Source organism: Vitis riparia, chromosome 7 (genome assembly GCF_004353265.1).
Source record: "Vitis riparia cultivar Riparia Gloire de Montpellier isolate 1030 chromosome 7, EGFV_Vit.rip_1.0, whole genome shotgun sequence".
NCBI lineage: Eukaryota > Viridiplantae > Streptophyta > Magnoliopsida > Vitales > Vitaceae > Vitis > Vitis riparia.
The window spans coordinates 13,593,862-13,620,584 of NC_048437.1; the positions used below are offsets into that span (position 1 = coordinate 13,593,862).

Sequence of the window (26,723 nt, forward strand, 5' to 3'; positions counted from 1 at the left end):
AACTTGAAGATTTGCAAAGAGTTCTTGTGCTTAGAATGCTCTGCACCATGAGAAGTATTTTCTTTTGATGGTTCAACAATCATTTAGCTTGATTCTTTCATACTTTTGATTTTGCCCATGAGGAGAGCAATTTGAGCATTTTTTTTAGTTTGTGGTTTTTGTAAGGATATCAATTTGTTTGATCATTTGAGCAATCCACTCTTCTAGTTGAATTGAATTTGCCTTCATGACAAACATGTTGGAATCAAAAGAAGTAACATGATGAACTATTTAAAGTTTTATGTGGACATGCTGGTGTAGATCAACTGCTAGACTCATTGTCTTTTCTAACATAAGAAAGCTTTAGAGTTGCCTCCTGAGACTTTGCTAGGTGTGATTCATCTTGTTCAACCATGTTTTTCTTTGCCCTCAAGAGTTATAAGGAGAATCTTGTATTGTTGAGAGAAGTTGCTTCAAAAACCATAATTGTCTTAGGAAATGAAATAGCTTTTACTCTACTCCAAGTCATGGGACCAAAACTTACTTTAGAAACCATAGTTATCTCTCCACACTAACAAAAAAAAATAAAAATTGAAGAATAAATACTTATCATACCTTGTGCAAGGAATATCTTTATACTATAAAAGTTGGAATGTGGTTTTGTTGTAAGTTTTTTATTTTTGTTTTTTTTAATATCTACTAAAGTGCCATTACTTTCCTATTATAGGTTGGACAATGGTAAATATAATAAAATGAAAGGTTGAATAATTCTTAGGATGACCACAAGGCAAATTGTTGCCATTATACCACTTGTCCTAGTCTTGCCGCAACCTTGCTTTCATCTCTGATATTTAGCCCAAACTCTGATATCCACATTTCCTAGACAACAAATTCTCCTTACTTTTCTCAACAAAACTTGTCGATGTACCATTTTTCTTCACCCAAAAAGCAAGAATAACAACCCACAATTTGTTTTTGTTTGTTTTTAAGGATTAACACTTCAAATCACAAAAATCTCTCTTATATCAACGACAAATCTAAAAAAAATTTCAAAAAAAAAGAAAGAGGAATCAAACTGGAGAAATAGTCCTTCGTAAAGGGTAAACACTAGAAAAAAAAAAACCCTTACTACTTCAAAACACAAAAATCTCTCATATCAATAACAAATGTAAAAAGAAAAATTCAAAAAAAAAGAAAGGAGAAAAAAAATACTCATTACAATGAATAGGAAAGTGTAAACATAAAAGAAGAAAAGAAGACGTAGAAATGGGTATTACTTTAAGTAATAGTAATAGAGGATTGCAATAATATGTAAAAAGAAAAAGAAAAGAAATCTAAAACCGCAAAAACGGCGGTCTTAGCATTTTAAGTGTTCTATTCACGTCAAATGAAATTCAGGAAGATGAAAAAATTGTACTAATGAAATTTTTTATTTTAATAGTTAAAATCAAAATAAAGAGAAGTAGAATTAATGACATAAATAGAATATTTTATAATACTTTATGCATTTAGAGTGATGGTCTTAGTACAAGAATTAACACAAAAATAATAATTTTATAATTATTATCAAAATAATTTTTATATATTTATATTAATATTTAAAACTATAATTATTAAACTAAAACAATTACTTTAACATGATGGGGTTAGTTTAAAATTTGAATTATTAAATCAATAAAAAATTAAATTTGAATTATTGGAATAAAAATGAAAGGACTAATACATAATAAATTAAATCTTATTATAATATAAATGTAAAATTATAAAAGTATTTTTTTTATATATTTACAAAAATATAATTTAAAGATGTAAAAATGAAGATTTTGGTTTTTTAAATAAAATGATATAAATTAGATACGATTTTGAAATGAGATGAATGTAATTAAATAATATTTCTTTTTTAGTAAAAATGTATTAAATATGGGTAAAATATCTAGAATAGCCTGAAACTTGTAGGCACAAATTTTGGAAAATTTAGCAAAATAAACAAAATTATAGGAAAAATATGTAAACAATTTTTTTTATTATTAAAATAATCATATGGTACAATCCTTGTGATAATATTTTTTATTTCCTTCGATTTAGTCATTTTCATTACAATTTAAAGGACATAAAAGTGTTTTTTTGGGGTTGAAGATCGATTGAAGGTTTAGAATGACTAGTTTCCAAATGAATTTGTTGAATGATGAAGAATGTATATATAATACTTCTACTTTTTTTTTTATAGGAAGTTGTTGTTTTCCTAATCCTCTCCATTAAAGGAAGTCATATTATTTATAAATGAAGTTAGAGAATTTAATTTTAGAATTCTTAGGATTTGATTATTTAATTCAAAGAATCTGGTTTTTCACTTTGAGTAGCTTATCTTTTTCATTTAAAAAATTGATCAACAAGAGAGTATTTATCTCTTTTGACTTCATTTAGGAGACTTTTTTCCTTTATTTAGGAAATTTATCAAGAGTGACTTGTTCTTGAATGATTTTCGTTGAATGTTGAAAAACACGTGTGTAGTGCTTTTGTGATTTTTTGGACTTGTAGGGATATCTTATGAAATATTTTTCTCTTTGTAAAACCTTTTTCTCTATGAAGGTTTTTTTTTTTTTTTTTTTTTTTTTAAATCATTTTTAGCGAAAAAAGTCATCATTATATATAGGTGAAGTTGGAGAACTAAAAGTACGTTAGAGAGTGGTTCTAGAAAGTGTTTTTAATATTTCTAACACTTGAATGATAAAAATTTTCAAGTACTAGAAATATTAAAAACGCTTTCTAGAATCACTTGCAAAATGGGATTTAAGAGTGCATTTAGTATTGATTTTAGAAAATATTTTTAATATTTAATTTTTCTAACACTTGAATGATAAAATTTTTTAAGTATTAGAAGTACTTTCTAAAATTACTATCAATCAGACTCTAAATTTGATTGTTGAATTCAAAGAATTTGGTTTCTTAATTTTAACAATTTATCTCTTTTTATTTAAAAAATTTGCCAACAAGAAAATATTTATTTTTAATTCTCTTTTAACTTTAATTAAAAAATTTAATTCCTTCGTTTATGAAATTTTCCAACATGACAAATTTTCTTTTGACTTTAATTATTTAATTTTGTTTGATTTCACAAGACTTGATTTTGTAACTTTCCAAATTTCATCACGTGTCATCTTTTAAACTGTATATCATATGTTCAATGTGTAAGATTTATTACTTATCAATCCCAAATTTTACTAAACGAAAAGTGATAAATTTTTATGATCAATTTAGTGGTAATTTAATCCACTAAACTTTTGATGTCTACTATACTATAAATAAAATAATATAAATTTGAGTAATAACAATCCATTGGGGTATACTTAATTATAATGAATATAAGAGGTATAAATTTGGAAAAAAAATAGTTATTATTTGCCAAACTTGTGAAACCTAAAACTCATTTACCAAGTTGACTTAGTTTTTCCTGAGGTTATACAATCCAATTTGCAACATTTGATCAAGAGGTTTGTGACATGCATTGGAAATGATGTACAATAGTTAGGGCTGCAATTTGGGCCGATCAGTTAGGTTGATGACTAACCCTAGCTCAACTCGAATTAAAAAATAATTAACCCAAACTCTAACATGAGGTACTTAACCCAACTCCAACCCAATCTCATTTTATAAAACTCAGGTTGATTTCAGGTTGTTTAAGTTAAACTTAGGTTGATCGGATTAAATTCGAGTTGTATAATTCAAAATTTATTTATGATATTATTTTAATGTATTTATATGAATATAAAAAAATAAATATAAATTTATAATTTTCTTAAAAATAATGAAAAACATATAATACAATATAATATGATATTTTTCTTAAAAATAGAAAAAGAAGATGAATATTATTATATAGGAGAGGTTAGGCTCAAGCTAGGCTTGGGTTGTTCGAACATTAGCCTGAACCCAACCCAAATTAAGCGTGGGTTGAAAAAATCTAACCCAATTCAACCCGAGTATTGAAGATCATTGCCCAAACCTGCCCAGCCCACCCAACTTGCATTCCCAACGATAGTTCGAAATGGCCCGGTCCAGGTCCAGGTCCAGGCCATTATCAGCTGGACTGATTGTAAGCCCACGTTGCAGAGACAGATTCAAGGTTTGCAGTTTGGTAGCAGGACCAGGGGCCCGATCTACGCAAAATCATTCAAACATTTCTTCTCCAAACGCAGCACGTCAATCGATTCTGAGATCAAGGTGCTGCTCCAATCTCTACTCCCAATTCAATGAATTAGTTTACATACAATCGTTTGGATGCTGAGAAAACAATGAGAAAATGAAACAAAATTTTGAATGTAAAATTTCACAATCTAGGGGCTCCAGAATACAGAAAATGGAACTTTATCTATAATTCATACGACTCTTTGGTTTGTTTGTTTTGGATTTTTGGCCTCGAACAAAGTGTGAGAGATAACATGGGTATCAAGATTTAGTTTTCTTTTAGCTTTCTTCATTTTCTTGGTGACCAAACAGCGGGCTTGGATTTCACTCTGAACGCTTTATAAATCGGGAATGCTATTGCTGGAAGTTTTGAATTCTAAAGTTTCTCTTTGGAAACCTGTGGAACCAAGTTTGTATTACAACGAAATTTTTGTTAGACTGACCGTCTTTGCCATTTGAGAATGTTTTCTTGTATGAAGTTAGATTTAGTTTATGTGCGGGGAAAATATGAGAAGTAATTAAAATTTTGAATTGTAAAATTTTCCTTCCAGAGTACAGAAAAATGTCTCTTTACATAGAATCGGATGTTTTTTTGGAAGCAAAAGATGAGATATAAGGTACAACTGAAAAATTTTATTACTTTTTTTCCCTCTATTTTCTTGGAACTATTAATTTGTCATTGATAAAAATTTTGAATTGGATTTCATTTTGGACTTCAGCTGAAGCTAGAATTTTTATAAAATTAACTATGTGGGAACATCATCTTGTACAATTATATATAAAAAAGGATTTGTCTTGAATTAATGCTCACTGATTTTACCATGGAAACATAAATGGTACCCACTACTTTGCCAATGAATCCCAATGTAAATACTCTTATCTTCAAAAAAGACAAGGAAGAACTTCAAAGTGCAAAAAAGCAAAATGGATTTAATTTTATCAATTGTAACTAATAAATAATAGAGAGGTGAATTTATTATGATTGTTACGATCAAATATTAAAGATTTGAGCAATGAGGGGAAGTAAGTGATATAATAAGGTATTTAGGGAAAAGAAACATCTACAAACTCTTCATACTTTTATATAGTGTATATATATGTGTGTGTATGTGTGTGTGTTGAGATTTTCTATAGTTTGCATTAAGAAGCTTTTTCTAAGCAATCTCATCTATTTTTAGATTCACTAATTTATCCCCTAATGAGGTTTTAAGTTAAAACATCAAGTTAGCCTTCTTTGGGCAATTGATTATCATAGGAACATCCTTGGTATCTCTTTACCTTTTCCATTACCCTTAGAAAAGTTCCACTATTGGGTTAGGTGTGTGTACATGAATGCACACAATGCAAGTGTGTACTTGGCCACATGTACATGTACACATACATATCTATATATAGTTTAATTAGAAATAGGAAATGAATAAGAGCTTCCTTATTGCATGGCTAAGAGCTGAAAGAGAAGCACCCAATTCTGTCATTCCCTCTCTCCCTCTCCCTCTCCCTGTCTCTCCTCCTCTTTCTCTATCTCTCTCCAACGCATATTCGCTTGGTTATCTTTTCCTTTATGAGGTCATTTTTAATCAACCAACAATGTGATTAGGGTTTTCTTTTAATATTAGGTTTCATTAACTGATGCTTTTTTGTCTTTTTAATAATATATCTCCAATTCACCTATAAGAAAATGTTAGAACTTTGGATAGTGGGCTTGGAGATTTTGTGTGGTTAGTGTTAAGAGGTGTTTTCTAACCAATTCCTTGCCTTTTTAGATTTACTAATTTACCTTACTATCAGGTTTTAAATTGAAATGTCAAATTAATCTTCTTCCATTATTGGGTTAAGTGTGTGCGCACACGATGCATTCTCACACAATTCCGTGCTCACACACTTGCATGTGGATACAGATGCCCACATATGTGCATATATATTAGTGTAATCAGAAATAGGAAACCAATAAGAGCCACCCTGATGCACAACTGAGAGCTCAAAGAGAAGTTACCAATCTTCTTGCTCCGTCTGTCTCCCCCTCTCTCCCTCCCCTCTCCCTCTATATCTCTCCAATGCATACTGCCTTGGTTATATTTCCTTTATCACATTATTTTTTATCAATCGATAAGGTGATTAAGGTTTTCTTTTAATGTTAGGTTTCATTGATTGGTGCCTTTTTTAAATATCTTTAATTTTTCTGTGAGAGAATGTTAAATTGCCTTGAATGCATGTTTGTATCATCTTATATATTTTCTAAAGTTCATCTGTCTACTTGATTTTATTGAAGATTCAATTTTTGTTTTCTTGTTACTTCTATTCTTGCTATAAATAGAACTCGAAATAGAAGTTGTTTGTAAATTATAAATTTATCATATCTGCATGTGCACACGTATTTTATCCCTGGGCAGAGAAATGACTTTTCGGGCCAGAAGGATGGAGAATAGGGTAGAAATTGGTAGGGTTAGTGGCAAGTAGTGAGCTCTATTGGTTGGGAGCACCTTTTTTGCTGCTGAGAATCCTAATTGGCTGGAGGACTGCATGTTTATAAGCAATTCTCAGTAGAGCTTGTTCTGGTCTCAGCAGAGCTTTGAGGATTTGATGGGATTGGAGGATGGCTTGCTGATTCCTGGGGCTCTGTTATCTGTGTTTGTTCTGCTGTGCTTGAACTGCACTATTTTGATCCAAAATGCTGGCCTCTCAAAGTGGCTGCTTGGTCCTGAGGCTCCTCTTAGAATAAAGGCTAATTGTATAAAATGGAAGACTAATGTTTTGGGTGGGGGGCATTTTATCCTTCACCTTCCCCCTTTTATTGAGAAATCATATAAATTTATTGAGAAATCATATAAATTTTGAAGGGAAATCATATCCAGAGTTTTCAGCCCATTATTTCCAGTTGAGTGACAGAGTATCTCCCTCTAGATAGCAGGCAATTCAATGGATTGCATCTATGGAGCGACATTTGGGCATATTCCTTCCCCTGCCTGAAGGATTAGTAAGTAACCAATTTACTGGAGAATCACATATGGAGAATCGCGGGTCTTTCTTTTGTTGATGATCTTATAAGTTGTAACCAGTCATATTGAAGGTTTTCTTCTAGGAGTTGCAGTTCTTTATTAAAAACTAAAATGAATAGGAGATCTTGACACAAAAGCTTGGCACAGACTGAGAATGATGGTATTGCTTACGCATGAGCATGTGCATGTTCCAAATACTTTTGTGTGGATTTTTTGTGATACCATGTGGTGTTCAGTGAAAGGTGGATTGTTTGTTAGTGACATGGTGATGAACGGGATTATGATTATTGATTATTTGAAATCAAGATGGACAAGCTTGGGGATTTCTTTACCAAATTGCAGGAAATTTAGACACATTTGAACCATGGAAACAACCTTGCAGTTTGCTTGTTTCCTATCCAAAAAGGAAAAGAAAACCATGCAGCATATTTTCAATTTTTAGCAACCTAGAAATTGATGATATGAGTGACCTAGTATGGGGAAGCATATTGTGAATTTCTTGATGAGCATAAGTAGGCAATGCATGACAACTAGGATTGGTGGTGTTTTTAGATAACATAGAGCACATATGAGTAGAGCATCTTCCAAACTTGCTAGGGTGGGATTGGTCATTGAAGCTGAGATCCTTGCTTTTGGAGAAGGCCTATGCATTGCAAGCAGATTTGGGCCTCAACAACCTCATGGTATTGGTTTTGGTGATAACATGGGTATCTTATGGGAATTGCAGGCCGTGGAAATTAGATTTGTGATTGTGCAAAGTTGATTAGAGTCTTTTGTAGGGTATTTCTTCCTTCTCAAGTTTGTAGCTTTTGTTTAGACAGCTTATTTCTCTTTATCCATGTTTTGTTTTGAGGTTGCTCTTCTTTCTGAAGGATTATTCATCCTTCTTATTTTATTTGAATATTTCTAAAAATCCCAATTTTTAATATTTATATATACAAAAATAAAAGTTTTAACATTTTCATCTTGAATTTTATTTATTTATTACTATTTTTTTTTTTAAAATTATTTCTTCTTTTCCTTCTAGCAATTCCTGAGGAAGAGGGGTTCAGATTTTGCTACAAGACATTCCCAGGATTTCCACTGAAAAATCAAACTGACCCAAATCCATCATCATACTCACAGCTTTTTATTGTATAGAAAAGGGCAAAAGCCATGAAGAGTTGTTGGAAGAAACGAGAACTCACATTTCTGATTCTCTATGCTCTCCTTTTCTACATTATCATCATTCGGCGCTCCCTTCAAATTTCTCATGGTACTTTCTGGGCTGACTTCTAAATCTTCACTTTTCAATTACAATTTCTTATATTTATATGTTGTTTTGCAGATTATTCTCACAAGGTCTTTGGTTTGCGTCCTGGGTGGGTTCCTGATCAGCTCAATGTATGTTGTCTTTGCCTTAATTTATTTGTCTATTGGGATTTATTTTATTTTGTTTTATTTTATTTATTTTTTTGGGAACTAGGTTGTTTGGTTTGTAGTTTTGATGGTAAAAAATCGTCTTCCAAAGGGGTTGTGTTTGAACCACTTTCAGTTTTGTGTTTCAATTTCTGTTTTGATTGCGTTTTTGCATGTTTGCAAAAGGACCCATTTTCAGGAAAAGTCACCAAAAGTTGATCCATTTTCTGGAAATATGATCAAAACGACTCATTTTCAGAAAATCCTTTGGCAAAATAACTGGTTTTGAGGAAATTTTTTCACAAATGACTCAAATTTTAGAGCCTATAAATTTTAAAAATAAAAATGACTTAGGGTCTATTTGGTAACTGTTTTTTAAAACAGTTTTGAAAAACAATTTTAAAAAACTGTTCTCTAATGTTTTGTAGAATAAAAGTCTATTTGAAAACCTAAAATGTTTTTAACTTGTTTTTAATGTTTTAGAAATATTTTTTTTATATCTATTGCTTTATTTTTAATAATTCTCTATGTTTGTATAATTATTTTTTAAAACAGTCTTAAGAAAATAAGTGAAAACAATTGAAAGCAATTAAAAAATATTATTTGAAAACAATCTATTTTCCATTTTTAAGAACAAAAAACAAAAACAGTTTTCTGATTACCAGACATGTTTTCCTTTTTTCTTTTTTTTTTTGGAAGAATGAAAAACAGTTTTTGAAAATTGTTGCCAAACAAGACCTTATATTCTAAGGTTTTTTTCTTTTTTTTTTTTTTTTGAGAATTTTTCTTGAAATTGTTGTATCAAATATTTTTAGTCTCATTTTCATTTTTCTGTTCTAGAAAAGAGAAAATAATTACTGAAAGGCCCATAAAATTTTAAATTCTAAATGGGGCCTCATATGAGTGTTAATTTATTCTAATTCAGTGCCATGACAGTATTTACACTATTAATGGTAAGATTAAAGTAGCCTTTTTGTCTGTAGGATGTCTCTGATGCTCAATGGAGAAACTTTCGGGGGAACTTGCATATTCTTACTGTTGTTTTTGGAATTTTTGCATTTGTGGCCAATATGTTGAGGGCATGTTGTCAATTAAAAGCAAAGGGAATGGCAGTAGTTTGGCTTTTGATATCTTTGATTTACCTAGCATATCTACATGGAGCCTGGTATTTGATCTATTCCTGTGTTCGTTGAATTCCTTTATGGGCTTTTTTTTTTTTTTAACTTAATGCTTTTTTTTCCCCTTTTTGGTAGCATCATATTTGTCCTATCAATTGCTTCAGCTAATTTTCTTCTCGTAAAGGTGGGTCTCATGAAAGTTTTGGATGTGTCACTGTTTCTTTATCGTTGTTGTTGTTGTTATATATCATTGTTGATGTTGTTATTTTGCAATTCCCTTACATTAATTTACTAGACTTATGTTTCTGCAGATATTTGCACGAACAAAGTACTTCTCATCAGCACTTTGGACTTTCAACTTATTTTTTCTTATATATAATCGTATTCATGAAGGATATTCATTCTCCACTTTTGGGTGAGCTCTCTAAGCTAGGATATAAATTATTGGTTGCTTTGAGTAGTCAGATGTTCAACCCATGCCTACTCATTTACGATTGTAATTGCTTATTTTGCATAGGCAACATTGGGCTTATTTGGACAACTTCCGGGGTACCTTTAGATGGCATATTTGTTTCAACTTTGGTATTTCCTTTCCCTCTTTTATTTGTTGGGATTCTAGTTCGTATAATTTTCATAATGCTTTATCCACCACATGCACAGATGAAGTTATATCAGTCTCTCTTCTTATTTTTATTTTATTTTATTTTTCTTTTTAAAGAAGAAATTATATGTATGATGTAACTTCAAAATGCGAGTAATGAAAAGGCTCAACAGCCTTCATTATTATTATTATTATTATTATTACTAGTAACTCCACATGTGTTGTGTTTGGTGTCTAATCTTTCACACTGTCTCAAGCGTACAGAAGTGGCAAGTTATAGGTAGAGATTAGGTAACAATCTCAAAGTATAACCTCTCCTTATGACTCTGGATCCTAGAAAATTTCCCGGAACTTAATAAAAGATGGCACTAGATGGATTTGAATTGCATAAAAGAATTCATGTTATGTTGACTAGATTGTGCCATGTTTGACCTTCTGCAGTTGTTGAGTGTTGAATTCATTGTCTAAGATTAGAAGATTGATGAATCATGATGTTATGTTAATATGATTGTGCTCCATTGTTATATGTCGGCCTTCTGGGTGCTTTGACTCATTCTAATGAGTGTTCACATGTTTGCAGTGATAACTTGATTTTCATTTATCTAATATTTGCTGGTAATACTCAAGAGTATCTTTGTTGCTATCTTCATGAACTATTTGATATTTAACTGTTACCTAGGATGTGACAAGCTTATTTTTCTTTAAGTGGTAAGAGAAATATTTCGTTAAAAAGAAAGAAAGAGACACAGGTAGCTGATGAACAAAGAAAGTTTCCCCTCAGGCTAGAGATGCAGTAGAGCAGCAAGAAACTGAATGAAAGTGTATTAGCATGATTGAATCTGTTTTAAACAGAAACGGAAAAAAATACCTGAGGATAGATTTTGTACTCTGAATCATGATTCCAATGAAATCTACTATATGCATTGCTTTGTCTTATTGCTAAAGAATTTATGATTTTTTTACTTCCATCAAAATGCATTCCTGGTTTATCAGAAGAACACTACTTCTAGCTGATTTTTACTTAAGATTTGTGGAGAACTTCTGCTATTCAAATGGAAACATTTTGCTAAAGATTTCCAAATTGTAAATTGAGAGAACGGAAAATATTATTTCTCTATATGGTTGTTTTTCCAAGTCCGGTTTCAGGTTTATTTTGTATGACAGTTATTTTGCGCATGATAAGATTTGGATATGATTTCCATTGGGCACATCAAGATTCTCATTTTGATCAGAAGATATTCTTTTTTCTGTGACTTTCTTTTTCTAAACATCTATAAGTATTTTTAGGGATTGGTTGCTCTCTACCCCCACTAAATTTTTAAAACCTTTTTATTAGTAAACTGGATTTCCAACATCTTAAGCTTCTGATAAAGGCAGGTTCATTTTACCAATTTCAATGTTTCTAAAGGACAATTTCCATCCAAATCCCCAGAATGATAGTTTTATGTTTTCTTGTAAAACCAATCTGTTTCGAACCAACACCTCTTGCATAATCCTTTTGTGCTTTCCAAAAATCACATTCGGTTGAAAGTTTTAGATGGAAGATTAGAGTCTTTCACCAATCCTGTTATTTTTGTGGCTTCAGGTGATAATTCATAATGCCTCTTTTTCCTGAAATCCCTATCTGTTAAGAAAAAATGATGTTAAGGTTGTAGGCTTCTGTAACAAGAAAATATCTTGGTTGCATTTCCATATTCATCCAGAAAGTAGAAGTACCTTTCACCTTCTAAGGACTGCAGGCTGCTTGGGAGATTTGGGATGCCATCACTGATACTTGTTCCCAAATGGGGAACATAGCTTGAATGATTCTTGCTTTGTCAGAGACTCAGAATATCAATCAATGTGGAAAATGTGATAATACATCACCTCATTTACTCAGATAGAATTATTGCTGGAGGAGTTAGGTCACCTCCCAGTGGCTTGATTTCCTCTTTTTGTCCTAACCAGTGCTAAAGGCTGCAGAAAGATCATTGAGTAGGCTCATATCTTTGATTTTGTAGTCCTGATATCCAGAATATGGATGCCCTCAGATTCTTATTCTTGGGTAAGATCCTTCTTTTATTTCAATGGACTTATTGCAAAATTTGAAATAGGGAAATTGTCAAGAAACTTTGTCCTACCCAGTGCAAAAGGCTGCAGAAAGATCATTGAGTAGGCTCATATCTTTGAGTTTGTAGTCCCAATATCCAGAATATGGATGCCCTCAGATTCTTATTCTTGGGAAAGATCCTCCTTTTATATTTCAATGGACTTATTGCAATATTTGAGGGAGGAAAATTGTAAAGAAACTGTTAGTGTCTCATCCTTCCCCTTGAGGTCTTTATAGCGCACCTATACTAGCAAAGGAGGTTGAGATGGTAGTAGTGGTAGAAGAAATGGTTGTTGTTGTAGGAAAGAACATGTGACAGCATCTAATGGGTATAACAGTACACAGGATGCAATATGATAATTGTAGTTGCCTCAATATATATATATATATATATATATATATATATATATATATATATATATATATATATATATATATATACATCTGTGAATAAAGAATGTCTAGGGAAGAGGGGTATGCCTATGTATATAGGCAGTATACACAAAAAAAAATAGAACAAAAAATACCAAAAGGCATCTACAAAAAAATAATCTTAAAAAACCCAAACTATCCACTGTTAAGACTATTTAAGAATTCCATCATTAAAAAATTTCCCATTTTCAATGAAACATGGGACCATTCCAAAAGCGATTTAATGAAGTTCTTTAATCTTTGATTTGAAAGCTCTTCCCCATTAAAAATTCTGCGGTTCTGCTCTTTCTATATGCACCATAATAGACATAGGGGATCCATTTGCCAGACATAGCGTCTAAACTTCCACTCGAGGAGGAGATTTTTTATTATAGCTGGAAACACCCATTTCAGGCTGAAGATTGCTAAAAGAAATGTCCATGACTCCCTTGTCCTTTCACAATGAATCAAAATGTGGTTAGTTGACTTTTTACTTGCTTTGCACAAACTACATCTATTGAATGTCATCCACTCCCTCTTCATTAACATTTCTACGGTTAAGATTGTCCCTTGATATTGCTTCCCAAGTGAAAAAAAAGCATTGTCAAGGGAGCTTGAGAGTCCTAAATTTCTTTGGTTGGGAAATCCTCTCTAGTTTTAGAGCACAAGGAACTATAATATGGTTTCACACTAAAACTTCGTTTTCTATCCTCATTCCATACTGAGATGTCTTCTCCCTTATCTTGCATTCTCACTAAATAAATAAGCTCCAGCAATTGGGTCACACCCTCCACTTCCCAATCTTGGAAGGGAATTTTGAATTGCGGCAATCCTTGGCCTCCATTTCCTCCTTTGCCAAAATCAGCAACTGTAGCATTCTTAGAAGAAGCTTGTTTGAACAACCAAGGAAATGCTTCTTTCAACTGATTCTCCCCACCAAAATTTTGTCCATCTACCATTTTTGACCCAAATAGCTATCCTATAGCAGAAATCTTCCCAACCTTTTCTAATATCTTTCCTCATACTCATGCCAAAAGTCTCCCTCACCTGTGCCTCAAGAATATTACAGAAACTTGTTGGGATTTGCTTCCCAAGTTTCATCCTTCTGTCATTAAGTCCGCTAAGGTTATTAGTACTAGAGGCCCAGTATCTCAAAGTATATCAGCCATCTTTTTTGGGTGCACAAGCCAATCAATCTTCTCCGGAGGTAATATTAACATTGTAAGAGTTAGAGTATTAGGAATTTAGCCATTCTTGTACTTAGATTTTGATTGAGAGTTAGTGAATAAAGTAACAACATTGTGTTATTTTCAAATTTTACTTCATTTATTTCTGGAGTTCAATGAATGTACTTTTGTGGCTAGATTTCTTTGTGAACAATGGGAGTTTGATAAAAAAATGTAAAAAGTTCTTATCCATTTATAGTAACAAAGTTGTCACTTCAATTGATATGCTTCACATTGATGCATGGCCCCCTTTTCCTGTTATAATTTTGTGTTGATCTCATTATTTTGTTAAGTTCATATATACTTATTTTTAGTTACATGGCTTTGTCTATTGAAACGTGAGAGCAATTTTTCATTTTATTTCAAATTTTTTCATCAAATGGTTGTAACCTAGACCAATACTAAGATCAAGGATCGTTTTGATCATGGGGTTGAATACATGTATTAGATATTGAGATTTTATTCCTTGGATGAGGATGTTATTGATTAACAATTTTGCTCATTCTCTAAAGCTAGAATATTGATAAATAATGACGTTTTCTGCACACATTTGTGCTTCTAGGTAATATGTTTGCCTTCTGGATGGGTTGAATGTGTCTGAAATTCTGAATAGCTATCCTGCATTATCAGATATTTGCTAGTCAAAACTAAATAGCATCTTCATGGCTGCAATTTTGATTATTAGGATGTTTATCTAGTACCTATTGCTTAAAATGCTAAGCCACATAATTTGTTAAAAAATAAGGAAAGAAGCAGAGATAGCTGCTGAACAAGGAAATGATCTCCTCATTTAGATGGGCAGTGGAGCAGCAAGAAACTCTATGACAGTATGTTAGAAAGACTGAATTTGTTGAAAATCCTTATAGATTTTAGACCCTGAATCATGATTCTTATCAGATTTGACAATATGAAATACAATTTACTAGTAATAAGGTTTATGGCTTTGGACTTTCATCAATGTTTTTGCCAAAAGAACTGTGCTTGTAGCTGATTCACGCTCAAAGTTTCTGGAAAATAGAATTATTGTCTTTGAGATGGAAGCATGACGTTAAAATTTCAACTTGTAAAATTTTCATGTTTGGTTTCTGGTTTATTTTACATGACAGTTATTTTGCGCATGATAAGCTTTGGATATGATTACCATTGGGCTCATCAAGGTTCTCATTTTGATCAGAAGGTATTCATTTTGCTGTGACTTTCATGCTCTGAATGTCTTGAGTGTATCTGAGGGATTGCTTAGATTCTGGCCAAATTAAACAACAGCTGGTTTTTGAGTTTCTGTACCTCGTGTGTTAGGAAACTGACACTGCAAATGTTTTAAGTGCAAATGTTTTAAGATAGACTTTTGGCGGCGGAAATTTTGACTTATCCACAACAATCTTTCTAGAGAACAATTTTCATCCAGATCTTTAGATTAATAGCTTCTATTTCCCTTAGAACTGAGCCATTTTGGCTAATACCTTTAAAATAATCTTTGTGCTTCCACATATCAAATTGCACATAGAAGATTAAACCTTCCTCTGATGTGTTGTGTTCTATTTCTATAAGTCATAATTTATCTTGTGTCCTTGCCTGAAACCCATTCCTGTGATAGCAAAGCCTTTGGCAGGGAGTGGTAGTAGGTAAGTATGGGAAGAGAGGAGGGTTTGCATTAAAGTAAGTTGAAGTTCCTATGGGAAGGGGCTCTGGAAAGGGTTAAGGAGAGGATAGGAGGATATTTCAAAATTTATTTGCCATAGAGTTGGCTATGGCACTGTGTGGTGTCTTTGTGAGTATTAGAAAATCTTTTCAGAGTTGGACTTATTTAGTATTGTAGGAAAGGATAATGCAAGTGGGTATGTTGATAAGAGACAGAAGGGTGTTTGAATCCAAGGTGCCTTAGGAATTTCCAAGATTGGCAAATGGATGTGGCTGATGATTTTGTGAGAACAGTTAACAGTTGGAGATACAAAGAGAGTGCAGATGACAAAGGATGGAAGTTAACGAAGAGAGTGCAGGTGGAGGGAAATGAAGGAGTCTATTTCAGGATGAGAACTGCCTGGTTTGAAACTGAGGGACATATTTCTTTTATCTTTATTTGTTTGCATACTTGAACTTGTAGCTACTCTCCTTCACATTTTGTGGATAGATTGAGTAGAGGATGACGGCAGTGTATTTTTTGTTTTTTATAGTGCTGCCATTTCACCATTTTTCCCTTTACTTTTCATTGCCTGCTTCATTTTTCTGTATAACTTGTTTACTGTACTGGTATTTGGGTTATAGCCCCTTGTGATATTTCAATGTATTTTGATCTTATACTTACCAAAAAGGAAAAAGTACTCTTCAGAGATTTTGCAATTTTTTAATTGGGAGACTTCATTAAATTTTCGCAGACATCACTAGGTTATTAATCATGGCCAAATCCTAACCTGAGGATCAAATATCAATGGAAATGCCAATTGTTTGGATATGAGTAAATGTTGAGAAAATATCGATATCAGAACATTTTTGAAAAGATATCTTGTAGGTTTCATTTTTGGTGTATTTACTTCATTTTTGTTTGTTCTTTCTCTTTATCTTGGCCAGAATGTTAGCTCATCTTTCCTGTACTTTTTCTCACTATTAATGATTTGCTTGTTTGTTTCCCATGAAAAATACAAACTTGATACTTTGGAATGAAACTTTAGCAAAATTTAATTCAGTTGACTACACTTATTGAAGTCTAAATATTATTGAACAAATAGGGTTAAATATATTTTACCCCCTCAACCTTTGGTGTGTTTTACACTTTGCCCCCCTAATATTTAAAACCCAACATTTTGCCCTCTAAACTTGTTAAAAATTGGTAGCTACTATATTTTGAAGACGTTTGGGAAATCCCATTTCAAGGCTGCTAATTCAAAGTTAGTTCTACCCAAGTTCAAACTAGTATTCAAACTAGAGTGCGAAAAAGTAATCCCTTTTATAATTTTATGAAGGGTTTGATCTTATCCTATTATTTATCTTTTATTTTTCTAAATTAGAAACAAATAATTCATATATCATTGAATTGCACAAGAACATACAAAAACAAGGATGAGTTATCCTTCCCAAAAACAAAATGTGATAGAACTGTCCATGGAAAAGGCTGTTAGGATAAAAATTATTATATTATAATGTTTATTAGTAGTCTTTTGGGAAAAAAAATATTCTCTGTTAAATTTGTAGTATACTGCCAAAATTTGAAAATATAGATGATATTTTGTTATTTTTTTTAGCTTATGTGCTAATTTATTTGGAAATAAGGGAACTAGATTTAGATAGAGAGGCAAATGACAACCCATACTACAATGCAGCTAGATTAAGTTGGTTTAGATTGTTCTGTGGCTGAAAGTAAGGTTTACCCTTTTCTAAAATGAATCACAGACCAAGCCATTTTTAGGAAGCTGACATTGAGTTTGGTGTTCAATGTCTGGTGGATTATGCTTCTAATTTCTTTGAAACTTATATCCTGTCATTTGAGTATGCTTCTATTCCTTGATAGCAGACTATTTTGTAACCAAGCCATTTTTAGGAAGCTGACATTGATTCTGGTGTCCAATGTCTGGTGGATTATGCTTCTAATCTCTTTGAAGCTTATATCCTGTCATTAGAGTATGCTTTTATTCCTTGATAGCGAACTATTTTGTTTTTTTGAGTTGAGGTTTGCATGCTTATTAACTTCAAGCTTATGTTATTTTATTTCTAGCATTATGTATCCTAGGACCACATTTTGCATCAATTGATAGATCTTTGCCTGTAATTTGGTCTTTTAAACATTTTTCCACCTGTAATCCTTTGGGGGTTAAGTTCATCCAAGTGCTAATCTCTTTATTGATTTATGTTGCATGTATGCCTCCCATTGTTTAGGGATTTATTATTTATTATTTAGATGCTAGGTTGCTAATATTTTGCCTTTCTGGTGATTGCAGAAGCACATTCAACGCTGCCATATTTGTAAAGCAGGGAAAGCATGTTACTTACATTTACAGGTTAGCTGTTGTTTAAGCATGAGTTTGAGCATTGCTTTAGCTGCTGTATCCTTCTTGTAACTAGTATGTGTGAGGAGCAATATCAGTTGTTTAAGAAGATTTTTTATGCTTCCTCAGGAGAGAAGTGTCCAGAATGACAAGTTCTCCTTTAGCATATACTTGTGCTATTTGGTGTATGCACCACTTTACATTGCTGGCCCAATTATCAGCTTCAATGCTTTTGCTTCACAGGTCTGTGAATTTCTTTTGGAATTCTTTTCCTTTTCATTTTTGAATCATTATGTTCCATTTGAAGCATATAGCCAATAATAGTCTGCATGCAGAGGTTTTGGTATTATTCTTGTCCCTGTGTGGAGCTTCTCCACAACCCACCACTGAGCCCAGTCCTGCTGTTTCAATGGCGACAATCCAGAGAATGATGTTAGAGATCTGTTAATTTTTAAACCAGTAAAATAGTTATACTGTTTCAATGGCTGTAGTTTGATGGTCAAATTCATAGTCTTCTATTAGATGTTACTGAATCCCTGCATTTCTGGGAAACAAGCATGAATGATTCAAGCTATGTTGCATGGGTTTGGTTATGAGTGTTGGTTGCGGGTATGTGTCTAGGTTTTGGATCCTTCACAACCCAAATTTTAGGATACAAGTACTCTGCTGAACGAAATCAAAAAAATAGGGCATGGGTGCTAGGATACAGAATTATAAAGAAAAATCGAAGTGAAGATATCCTTTTTAAAAGCTCCCATCTTTTCCCTCTAATTCCCTTTTTTCCTCTTATCCATAGATGTTCTTACAAAAATGCACTTTTGAGCGAACTCTTCTTTTTCTCTGATGTAATTATTACTAAGAAAGTTGAAAGAATAAAAGGATATTAATGAAAAAAATAAAACAGCTACACCCAAAGTAAACTAGGAGTGTCCAACAAGGATCTTATACCCACACCCATGTCATGTCATGTTGACACGGGTATTTTGGGTGAAATTGAAGGATCCAGGTATCATAGGAATCAAGTTATTGCTTTAAATGATTGTTTAAACAAACTGTAGGTTGTTATAATTTTTCCTTTGGAGTCTGTCATTGATTTTATGATGTTAAGAACTTATTATAGAAAATATGTTTAATTTCTTTAACATCAGGTAACGTTTTTCAAATGACTTGGGGATCTAGAGTCGATTATTGAAAAGTAAATATAGTCCAATATTCTCTGAGCATTTCTAAATTGAATTGCTCCCAAGCAATATTCCTCTACTTGCTAAGATTGTCCAAATTACTTCTGAACTGTGGTGAATTACTCCCATTTTCCTCTGTACTGTCTTGTTTTGGTTTTCCCACATTAAAGGGAATAACTCTAGTATTCTCAATTACTAACAGACGCATTTTATGTTTAAGCTGAATGTCTCAATCTTTATGAATATGATCCTGAGGAACCTCATCAATTTACCTCTGCTGTTCTTGCAGTTAGATATGCCTCAGAATAATTATTCAGTGAGAGATGTGTCTTGGTACGGGTTACGCTGGCTCTTTAGTCTTTTCTTAATGGAACTAATGACACATCTGTTTTATTACAATGCCTTTGCAATCAGGTAAGACTGTTATAAACTCAATACTATGCCATAGCATGTGAATTTTTTATGTATTGTTCAGTGATTGAATCTCTTTATTCCACTGTTCAGTGGCTTGTGGAAACAGTTGTCTCCTATGGATGTTTTCATCATTGGTTATGGGGTAAGAGGTGATCTTTAAAATATTACATGTTTGCATTCATTAAATGTTAAGTGTGTTGGTTTTATTTTCATTAGTTGAACTAAGATCGTTGAATAAATGAGATGAGTATCTATTTACTTTAGGGTAGATATGACAAATTGTTTGCAGGAAATATATAAGGAGATTGAGTTACAACCATGAGTAAGAACAAATTACAGAGCCTTGGGCTCTGCAAATCTGAAAATGAAACCTCTATAAATGTATAAAAGTTTCAAGAATTTATATCGTAATATGTCTATTACAGTCCTTTTAGAAGTTCTAATTCCATATAAAGACCCTCGGATTCCTCTCCTTTTAAATGAACCATATTTTATGGCTAACAACTACGTCTCCATAAAAGATGCCTTTTGAGGTTAAATTTCTAGTAATCTAACAGACTATGCAAACAGGTATCTTAGACATGACACATTTATTATAGAAGTGAGGATGAAACTGTACCCTATTTCAGTAGAAGAAGCAGCAATGAATTGGTGAATGATCATAAATGTCCTTTTCTGTTGAAAGATTGCTACTTATGTAAGAATAGAGAACTCCAAAATGATTGGTGATTAGAATAAAAATCTGCAAAACTTTCCAAGTAGTAAGTACCTATCTACAAAAGACATGTGAGGAATTTCTATCCACAACATGAAAACTCTGGATGTGTAAAAATGCCAAAGGGTCTAAGGAATTGGTATCAATCACTCAAATTCTACAAAAACTTGGCAACCATGCTATTCTGTGTCAGATACTCCTTTCAAGTTGGAGAAATTCCTGCCTTAATTTTTGGAAGTTTTTGGTGAAACTCCTGGCAGACCTTACTTTATCTGAAATTTGAGTTGTGGCATTGTAATAAGAATTTCCTCTTATGTATATTCTTATTTTGTTCCAGGTTTTAAACTTCATGTGGCTAAAGTTCTTTTTGATGTGGCGCTACTTTCGATTATGGTCACTGGTATGTTCATTGAAAGCGTATAATTTTCTTTTATTTTGTTTCTAATTAAATCTGTGTTGTGGATGGACTATTATTTGATCATATTTATCTGAAATTTCAGTGGTAACAAACTTTTAGTTTTAGAATTGGTGTCTGAACACTCATGGGAAGAATTTTTTTCTTCTATAATTATGTGATTGTAGATTTGTGGCATTGAGGCCCCTGAGAATATGCCAAGGTGTATCAATAATTGCTACAACTTGGAAAGTTTCTGGAAGAACTGGCATGCTTCCTTCAACAAATGGCTTGTCAGGTACGCTTTCTACTTTTTCACTTTTAGCATTTCTTGTATTCCTGTTATTTTTATTTTTACAAAATTTGTTTTTAAGTACATGTACATTCCTCTTGGGGGCTCTGAGAGAGCTTCTGAATATATGGGTTTATAGTTATTTATTCTTACAAAATTTGTTTTTAGGTACATGTACATTCCTCTTGGGGGCTCTCAGAGAAAGCTTCTAAATATATGGGTTATATTCACATTTGTTGCTATATGGCACGACTTAGAGTGGTACTACTTGCTTTTTCAATTTTTCCAATGTCACTTTTTCCTTGACAGTGAAAAAGAAGTATGAAAATTTTAAATCCTACTCCTCATCTGACAGTGTATTGGTTTTGACCTTAGGAAGCTTCTTTCATGGGCATGGTTAACGTGTTTATTCTTTGTTCCAGAGATGATACTGAAATCATTGGCAAATGCATTTCAGGTGATGTGTATTTTCCGAGTTGCTATTTACTCTAATTTACTTCATTTTCCCTCTGATCATAAACATTTTATCTTGCTTATGAGGTTCTGATTGAACCAATTCTGTCACCATAAATTGGCAGCTAATGAATGTCGATATTATAATTAAATCCACATAGTTGTGACTGGGGATGTACCTGGTGTGAGTTGAGTACATTGGTGGCCAACGAAGCTTGATCCCCAAATAACCTGATGCTCTCCTGTGCTTCAACCTTAACTTAGTCTAAACCAAAGTTAGTCAAGTCGAATTCTTACCCTAGACCATGTCCTTTTGCATTGGATTGGCTTCTATGAGACATGGGTGTGCTTTCATTAGCATATTATGCGTTTATCAAGTGGGTAAGGAGGGAAACAAGTAAGGATATGCCACCAACTTAGGATCTTGTGCTTAAGAGCCTAAAAGCATCAGTGAGCTAAATAGGTTGTTTACCTAAATTTGTAGTCATGTAGACCTATAAGCTACATAGGGTAGGGTTATGGATAGTACAAGGTAGAAGGAGGGCAGCACTCTCGGAAAGTGAGAGAAAGATATGGGGTAGGGTTATGGAAACCATTAGAAAGGATTGGAATCTTTGGCTAGTAGAGTTGCTTTTTTAGTTGGTAATTGGCGGAGGGTGAGATTTTGAAAGGTCCAGTGGTGTAGTGATGAACCACTATGTACTACCTTCCCTTCTCCATCTATTGCTACGTCAAAGGATGCTTGGGTGGCGGATGTTTCGAAACTGTAATATGAAGGGGGTTGTTGGGCCCCTCGCTTCACTAGGCTTCTAAATGATTGGGAGGTAGAAATTGTGGAACACTTAATATCAAAATTGCAAGGGAGGAGGATGTGCATGGAAGAGGAAAATAAGGTGATTTGGATAGGGTTGAAGAATGGTAAGTTTTTTGTTAAAGCCCTATACTCGACTTTGGAGTCGGGAAGTACAATTTCTTTTCCAACAAGTGTTATTTGAAATTCTTGGGTGCCATTGAAGGTAGGCCTTTTTGCTTGGGAGGCTAATTGGGAAAGGGTTTTAACCTTGGATCATTTAAAGAAGAGAAAGTGGTCTTTGGCAAATAGATTTTTCTTTTGTCATTTAAAGGAAGAATCCATTGATTACATCCTTATTCATTGTGTTAAGACTAGGGTTTTTGGCATTTGTTGTTCTCCATGTTTGGCATGTCTTAGGTGCTTCCCTCTACAGTCGGAGAGACGCTAGTAGGATGACATGACTCTTTCATGAGTAAAAAGTGAAAAAAGGCATGGCGGGTTGTTCCCTTATGCTTGTTGTAGACAATCTGGAAGGAAAGAAACAGTGGATTATTTGAAAATGAGGACCATTCTATACAAGGGCTGAAACACTATTTTCTCTGATATCCATGAGCTTGGTCTAAGTTGTTTTTATGTTTTGGTCTTCCTTTTATGGTAGATTTTGTTGACTGGTTCGACTCTTATTGAGGGGGGTGATGTTTTTTGCCTCTCTGTTTTTTTGGAGGCGTCTTTAGATTCCTGTTGTATACTTCCTGTGTACTTTGGGGCACCCTGCTAACTTTTCTTGTTTATGGCATCCTCTTGCTTTAGTCATAATAATAATAATAATAATAATAATCTACATAGGATTCACATAAGTAATGGATAACATCAACCACTACACTATGTTTGATTCAAGGAAAGTATCAAGTAAACAAAAAAAAAAATGCTAAGGAAAATGATTTTTTTATATTAGATTTTATTATGAAAAATACAAAAGAAAATAAAATATAATTAAAATTAATTAAAAATGTTTGCATTTTCAAATTATTTAATCTTTATATAGAGGAGCTAACATTTGTGAAATGAGTTTGAAGTAGCATATAAAAATAATATATTGACCTTAAATCTTTTTTTGACTTCCCCTCACTTTTTTTTTTTTTTTTTTCATTTTACTTTTCCTCTCTATTTTCTTTCGTTGGTATTTTCCTTCAAATTTTACAAGAACCAAACATAGCCATAGGCTGCTTGGGCCCTTTCTCCAGCTAACCCAGCCCCTTCATCCAATCTCCCATCAACACTTACCTACCCACTGATACCCCACTCAGATGCACATCCTTGCCCTTGAGATCCTCTGACTAAAGGTTTTATCACCAAAATATATATGACTAGAGAGAGAGAGTATTCCCTTGCTTTTTTGTGTTCTTTTGGGTTTTATAGTTCATGGCGCATGCTGCTAGTGATCATTTTAAATGTTTTCCTAGCATAGTTTTATGCAGCTTCCTTTATGATAAGTTGCTATGACATGATATTTAACTATCTATGACAAGTTTGAAACAGCATGTCTTTAGTTTCTCAATCTTTTTTACATCTCCTCAACTAACACTGTGGTTCAAAATTAAAGTTCTTAGTTAATCTTTTTTTTTTTTTTTTTTTTTTTTCAGGCTGAGAGTGCTTTTGGGGAATTTATTTTCCGTGAACTTAGTGCAGTTGCTGGTTCTGTCACAATCACTTGCCTCATGGTTTGCCCTTTTTCTTATAGTTTAAGGAGCAATAATTTTATCTTAGAATTAATTATCTGCATTTAATTTCCTTTGAAATCTTTCATAGCATATGATGTTATGATATTTATGTTTCCTATCAAAAAGGTTGGGGGGGTGGAGAGGAAGGTAAAAAAGACCTGATGTTTCTTATGTTGGTGGCATATTTCTAGTTTCCTAGTAATATCACTGAGTATCTATACTATTGAGAATTATGATTAACCTGTGGAACCAAAAGGGTGGATTGTTAAAGACCTATTTTGACATTTGTAAAAAATCAAAAATCAAAAATAAAAATAAAAAGAAGAGCTTGATGAAGTTTATATATTCAAATTAAGATAAACAAGCTACACTATTTCCTTTTTCAACATAAATTAAGGAGAAACCTTGTTTTTGCCTTTTCTGAGTGGTGAAGTTGAAATGTGCTAGCAAGTTAATTGCAATATTCTACTTTGTAGTTCTTGGACACTTAGGTATTAAGAAACATTTTGAGTGATTGAATGCAATGAAATACATTGTCTGTGCCATTACTTTGCAAATGCATAGACCAGAACTGGATACTCATACCAATATAAAGTAAAGGGAGGTAGATCTTCTTGCCACCTGCCCTCATCTGAATGCTGTTTCCACTATGCTGGGATAGTGTTGCCAAAAAGTACATATCTTGTTGTTTCTTCCCATTGCATTATGAGCAACATTTGAATGCATATTTAGAATGTTCATTTGACTTTTTTGACATAACTGTTTCCTTGAAATCAGATGAGGTTCTCAATCTCACTTGGAATGGTAGGTTCATATAGTGCTACCTTGTGGAGGAAGACACTTTCAATGTTGCATTATTGTACATGTGCAAAAGAAGTTTGGTCAAACCATGTTCCCTCCAATTGTCGACCTCTTTTTTGTTTTTCCTTGATCCGACTGCCTGGATTGACCTCAGTTTTAATTGAAAACTCAAAGGGTCGCAGAGGAATCCCATGGCACCTCACCTTTGGAAAGCTCATTGGGGTCTTCTGAACATCAAGAAACAAGTCACCCTGTTGCCAACTTCTCTCCTCCACAATAAGGATCCCCTGGCGATACAGGCCTCTTTATCTCACATGAAACTGAACATGGAATTAGGATTCCCTGGTAATCCAGGCCTCATGTTTTGGAGGTAAAATGAGATGAAATGAGCTGTTGGATTTTGGGAGTGATCTGTCATAGTGGCATTTTCACTTTTAACTCATGGAAGTGCAGACTTAAAAGGGGTGGTGAGTACATCTAACTTTATCTCCAGCATTGCCCCATTAGAAAATGTCCCTCAGAGTTCAATCCTCATAGGTCCCCAACTTTAGCCATCAGGCTTCCTTAACAAAGAACAGAACTGCTCTGTTGTCCATACCTAATGAGACCAAAACTACCTATCAGTTGGCTTGCAGATCTCAGCCTCAAGGACTGCTCCTTGGGAGTAGTTGATCATTAAGGACCATACTCAAGTGTGCATGCTGTCCTCATAGTTGTCTTTTTAGTTTTGAGGGCTTTTACCCCTTGGAACCAAAACAGGGAGAAAATTGAAGAACATAGAGAACAACAAAGTTATGGAGTCATCATTAATTGGAAACTTAGATTGACCTTTTTTGATGTAATGGTAAAGAACAAGTAAACTAAGTGGAAGAACAGTGTGATGTTTCAATATAAATTTGAATGATTCAATTTCCATGGACTTCCAAAAATTCCAAAATACCAGGTTCCACCCTCCTGTTTACCACTCAAAACAAAAACAAAAGCACGAAAAAAAAAACTAAAATGGAATGAAAGAGAAGTCCAAAACCCAGGCCCAAGTAGGAATTAATGCACGCATTCTTGAATTTGAGTATTTTCAGTCTGGGAGTCCCCTAAGAAGTATACCTCCAGAATCAGCATATATACCTTATAATTTTTTTTTTCATTTTTTGTTCTACAGGTTGCCAATCTTGTTGGATACGTCATTGGACCATCAGGCATTAATTGGTTTATTTCTCAGTTCCTTCAGAAAGAAGGTATGCGGCATCTTTCTTATCCATTCCTCTTTTATGTTCTTAGATGCATGCAGATGCAAAGTTGATGCAATTTGAATGTTTACAGGACTTCCAATTCTGGGCGGCATGTTTATAACATTTTATGTTGGAACAAAGGTAAATCATATGACATATCCAAGCATTGGGTCTCTGGTTAGGGTTTATTGACATTGAGGGCCTTGGTTATTTCACAGCTTATGTTCCACATTGATGATGCCAAGAAAAGGAGGCAACAGCACTGAATTAAAGATTACAAATTTGGAATCCAAGTCCGATTTTGCCAATATTGCTGATTTATAGAGGCTACTAGGGAGATTTTCCTAAAACAAATAGACCCTCTAAACTTAACAGGTTCAAGAGGTTCTGTTCTTCCATTTTAATACTTGCTTTCTGTGTTTCTTTCTTAATATTCAGTTTTGAGGCAGATAAGGAAGGTGCCATATAGTGACACAATACTGTCTACTCTATTGTTGTTGGGTTTCTCAAGTAGAAGGGCATGCAAAATCATCCCTTCTCCAAAATTATGTCTTGTATATGGAATTGGAATATCCACACTGGGATCAGACGCTTACTAACTCCAAAATTATGTGTTTTATATGCGTTTTGTGTATATATGGTTTTCCAGTGTGTACTGGCATGCTTGTAACATTTTATCTGATGCATTATAACATTATTATTTAATATCATTTTAAACTATGATAGCAAAACCATTTAAGCATTATCATT

The 26,723-nt window shown here is 33.2% G+C and overlaps 1 protein-coding gene across 4 annotated transcripts; it reads left to right on the plus strand.

Annotated features, from left to right (window-relative positions):
- The first annotated feature begins 4,109 nt into the window (after nucleotides 1–4,109).
- LOC117917437 (putative membrane-bound O-acyltransferase C24H6.01c) lies at nucleotides 4,110–26,628 on the plus strand. Of its 4 annotated transcripts, XM_034833724.1 has the most exons (20): nucleotides 4,110–4,200; nucleotides 8,188–8,415; nucleotides 8,488–8,543; nucleotides 9,542–9,723; nucleotides 9,812–9,860; nucleotides 9,988–10,091; nucleotides 10,194–10,258; nucleotides 15,110–15,180; nucleotides 17,933–17,992; nucleotides 18,110–18,223; nucleotides 19,451–19,575; nucleotides 19,666–19,717; nucleotides 20,628–20,690; nucleotides 20,873–20,982; nucleotides 21,145–21,237; nucleotides 21,352–21,433; nucleotides 23,866–23,943; nucleotides 25,904–25,979; nucleotides 26,065–26,114; nucleotides 26,192–26,628. In XM_034833724.1, exons 2-20 carry the CDS (start codon nucleotides 8,316–8,318, stop codon nucleotides 26,237–26,239), a joined length of 1,578 nt encoding a protein of 525 aa, XP_034689615.1. In that variant the 5' UTR covers nucleotides 4,110–4,200; nucleotides 8,188–8,315; the 3' UTR covers nucleotides 26,240–26,628. The 4 variants fall into 4 exon arrangements, 1 of the variants encoding a protein (XP_034689615.1); XR_004651693.1 differs by lacking the exons at nucleotides 15,110–15,180; nucleotides 26,065–26,114; nucleotides 26,192–26,628 and adding exons at nucleotides 11,442–11,512; nucleotides 24,721–25,211 and having other exon boundaries at nucleotides 25,904–25,946; XR_004651692.1 differs by lacking the exons at nucleotides 26,065–26,114; nucleotides 26,192–26,628 and adding an exon at nucleotides 24,721–25,211 and having other exon boundaries at nucleotides 25,904–25,945.
- Nucleotides 26,629–26,723: the final 95 nt, after the last annotated feature.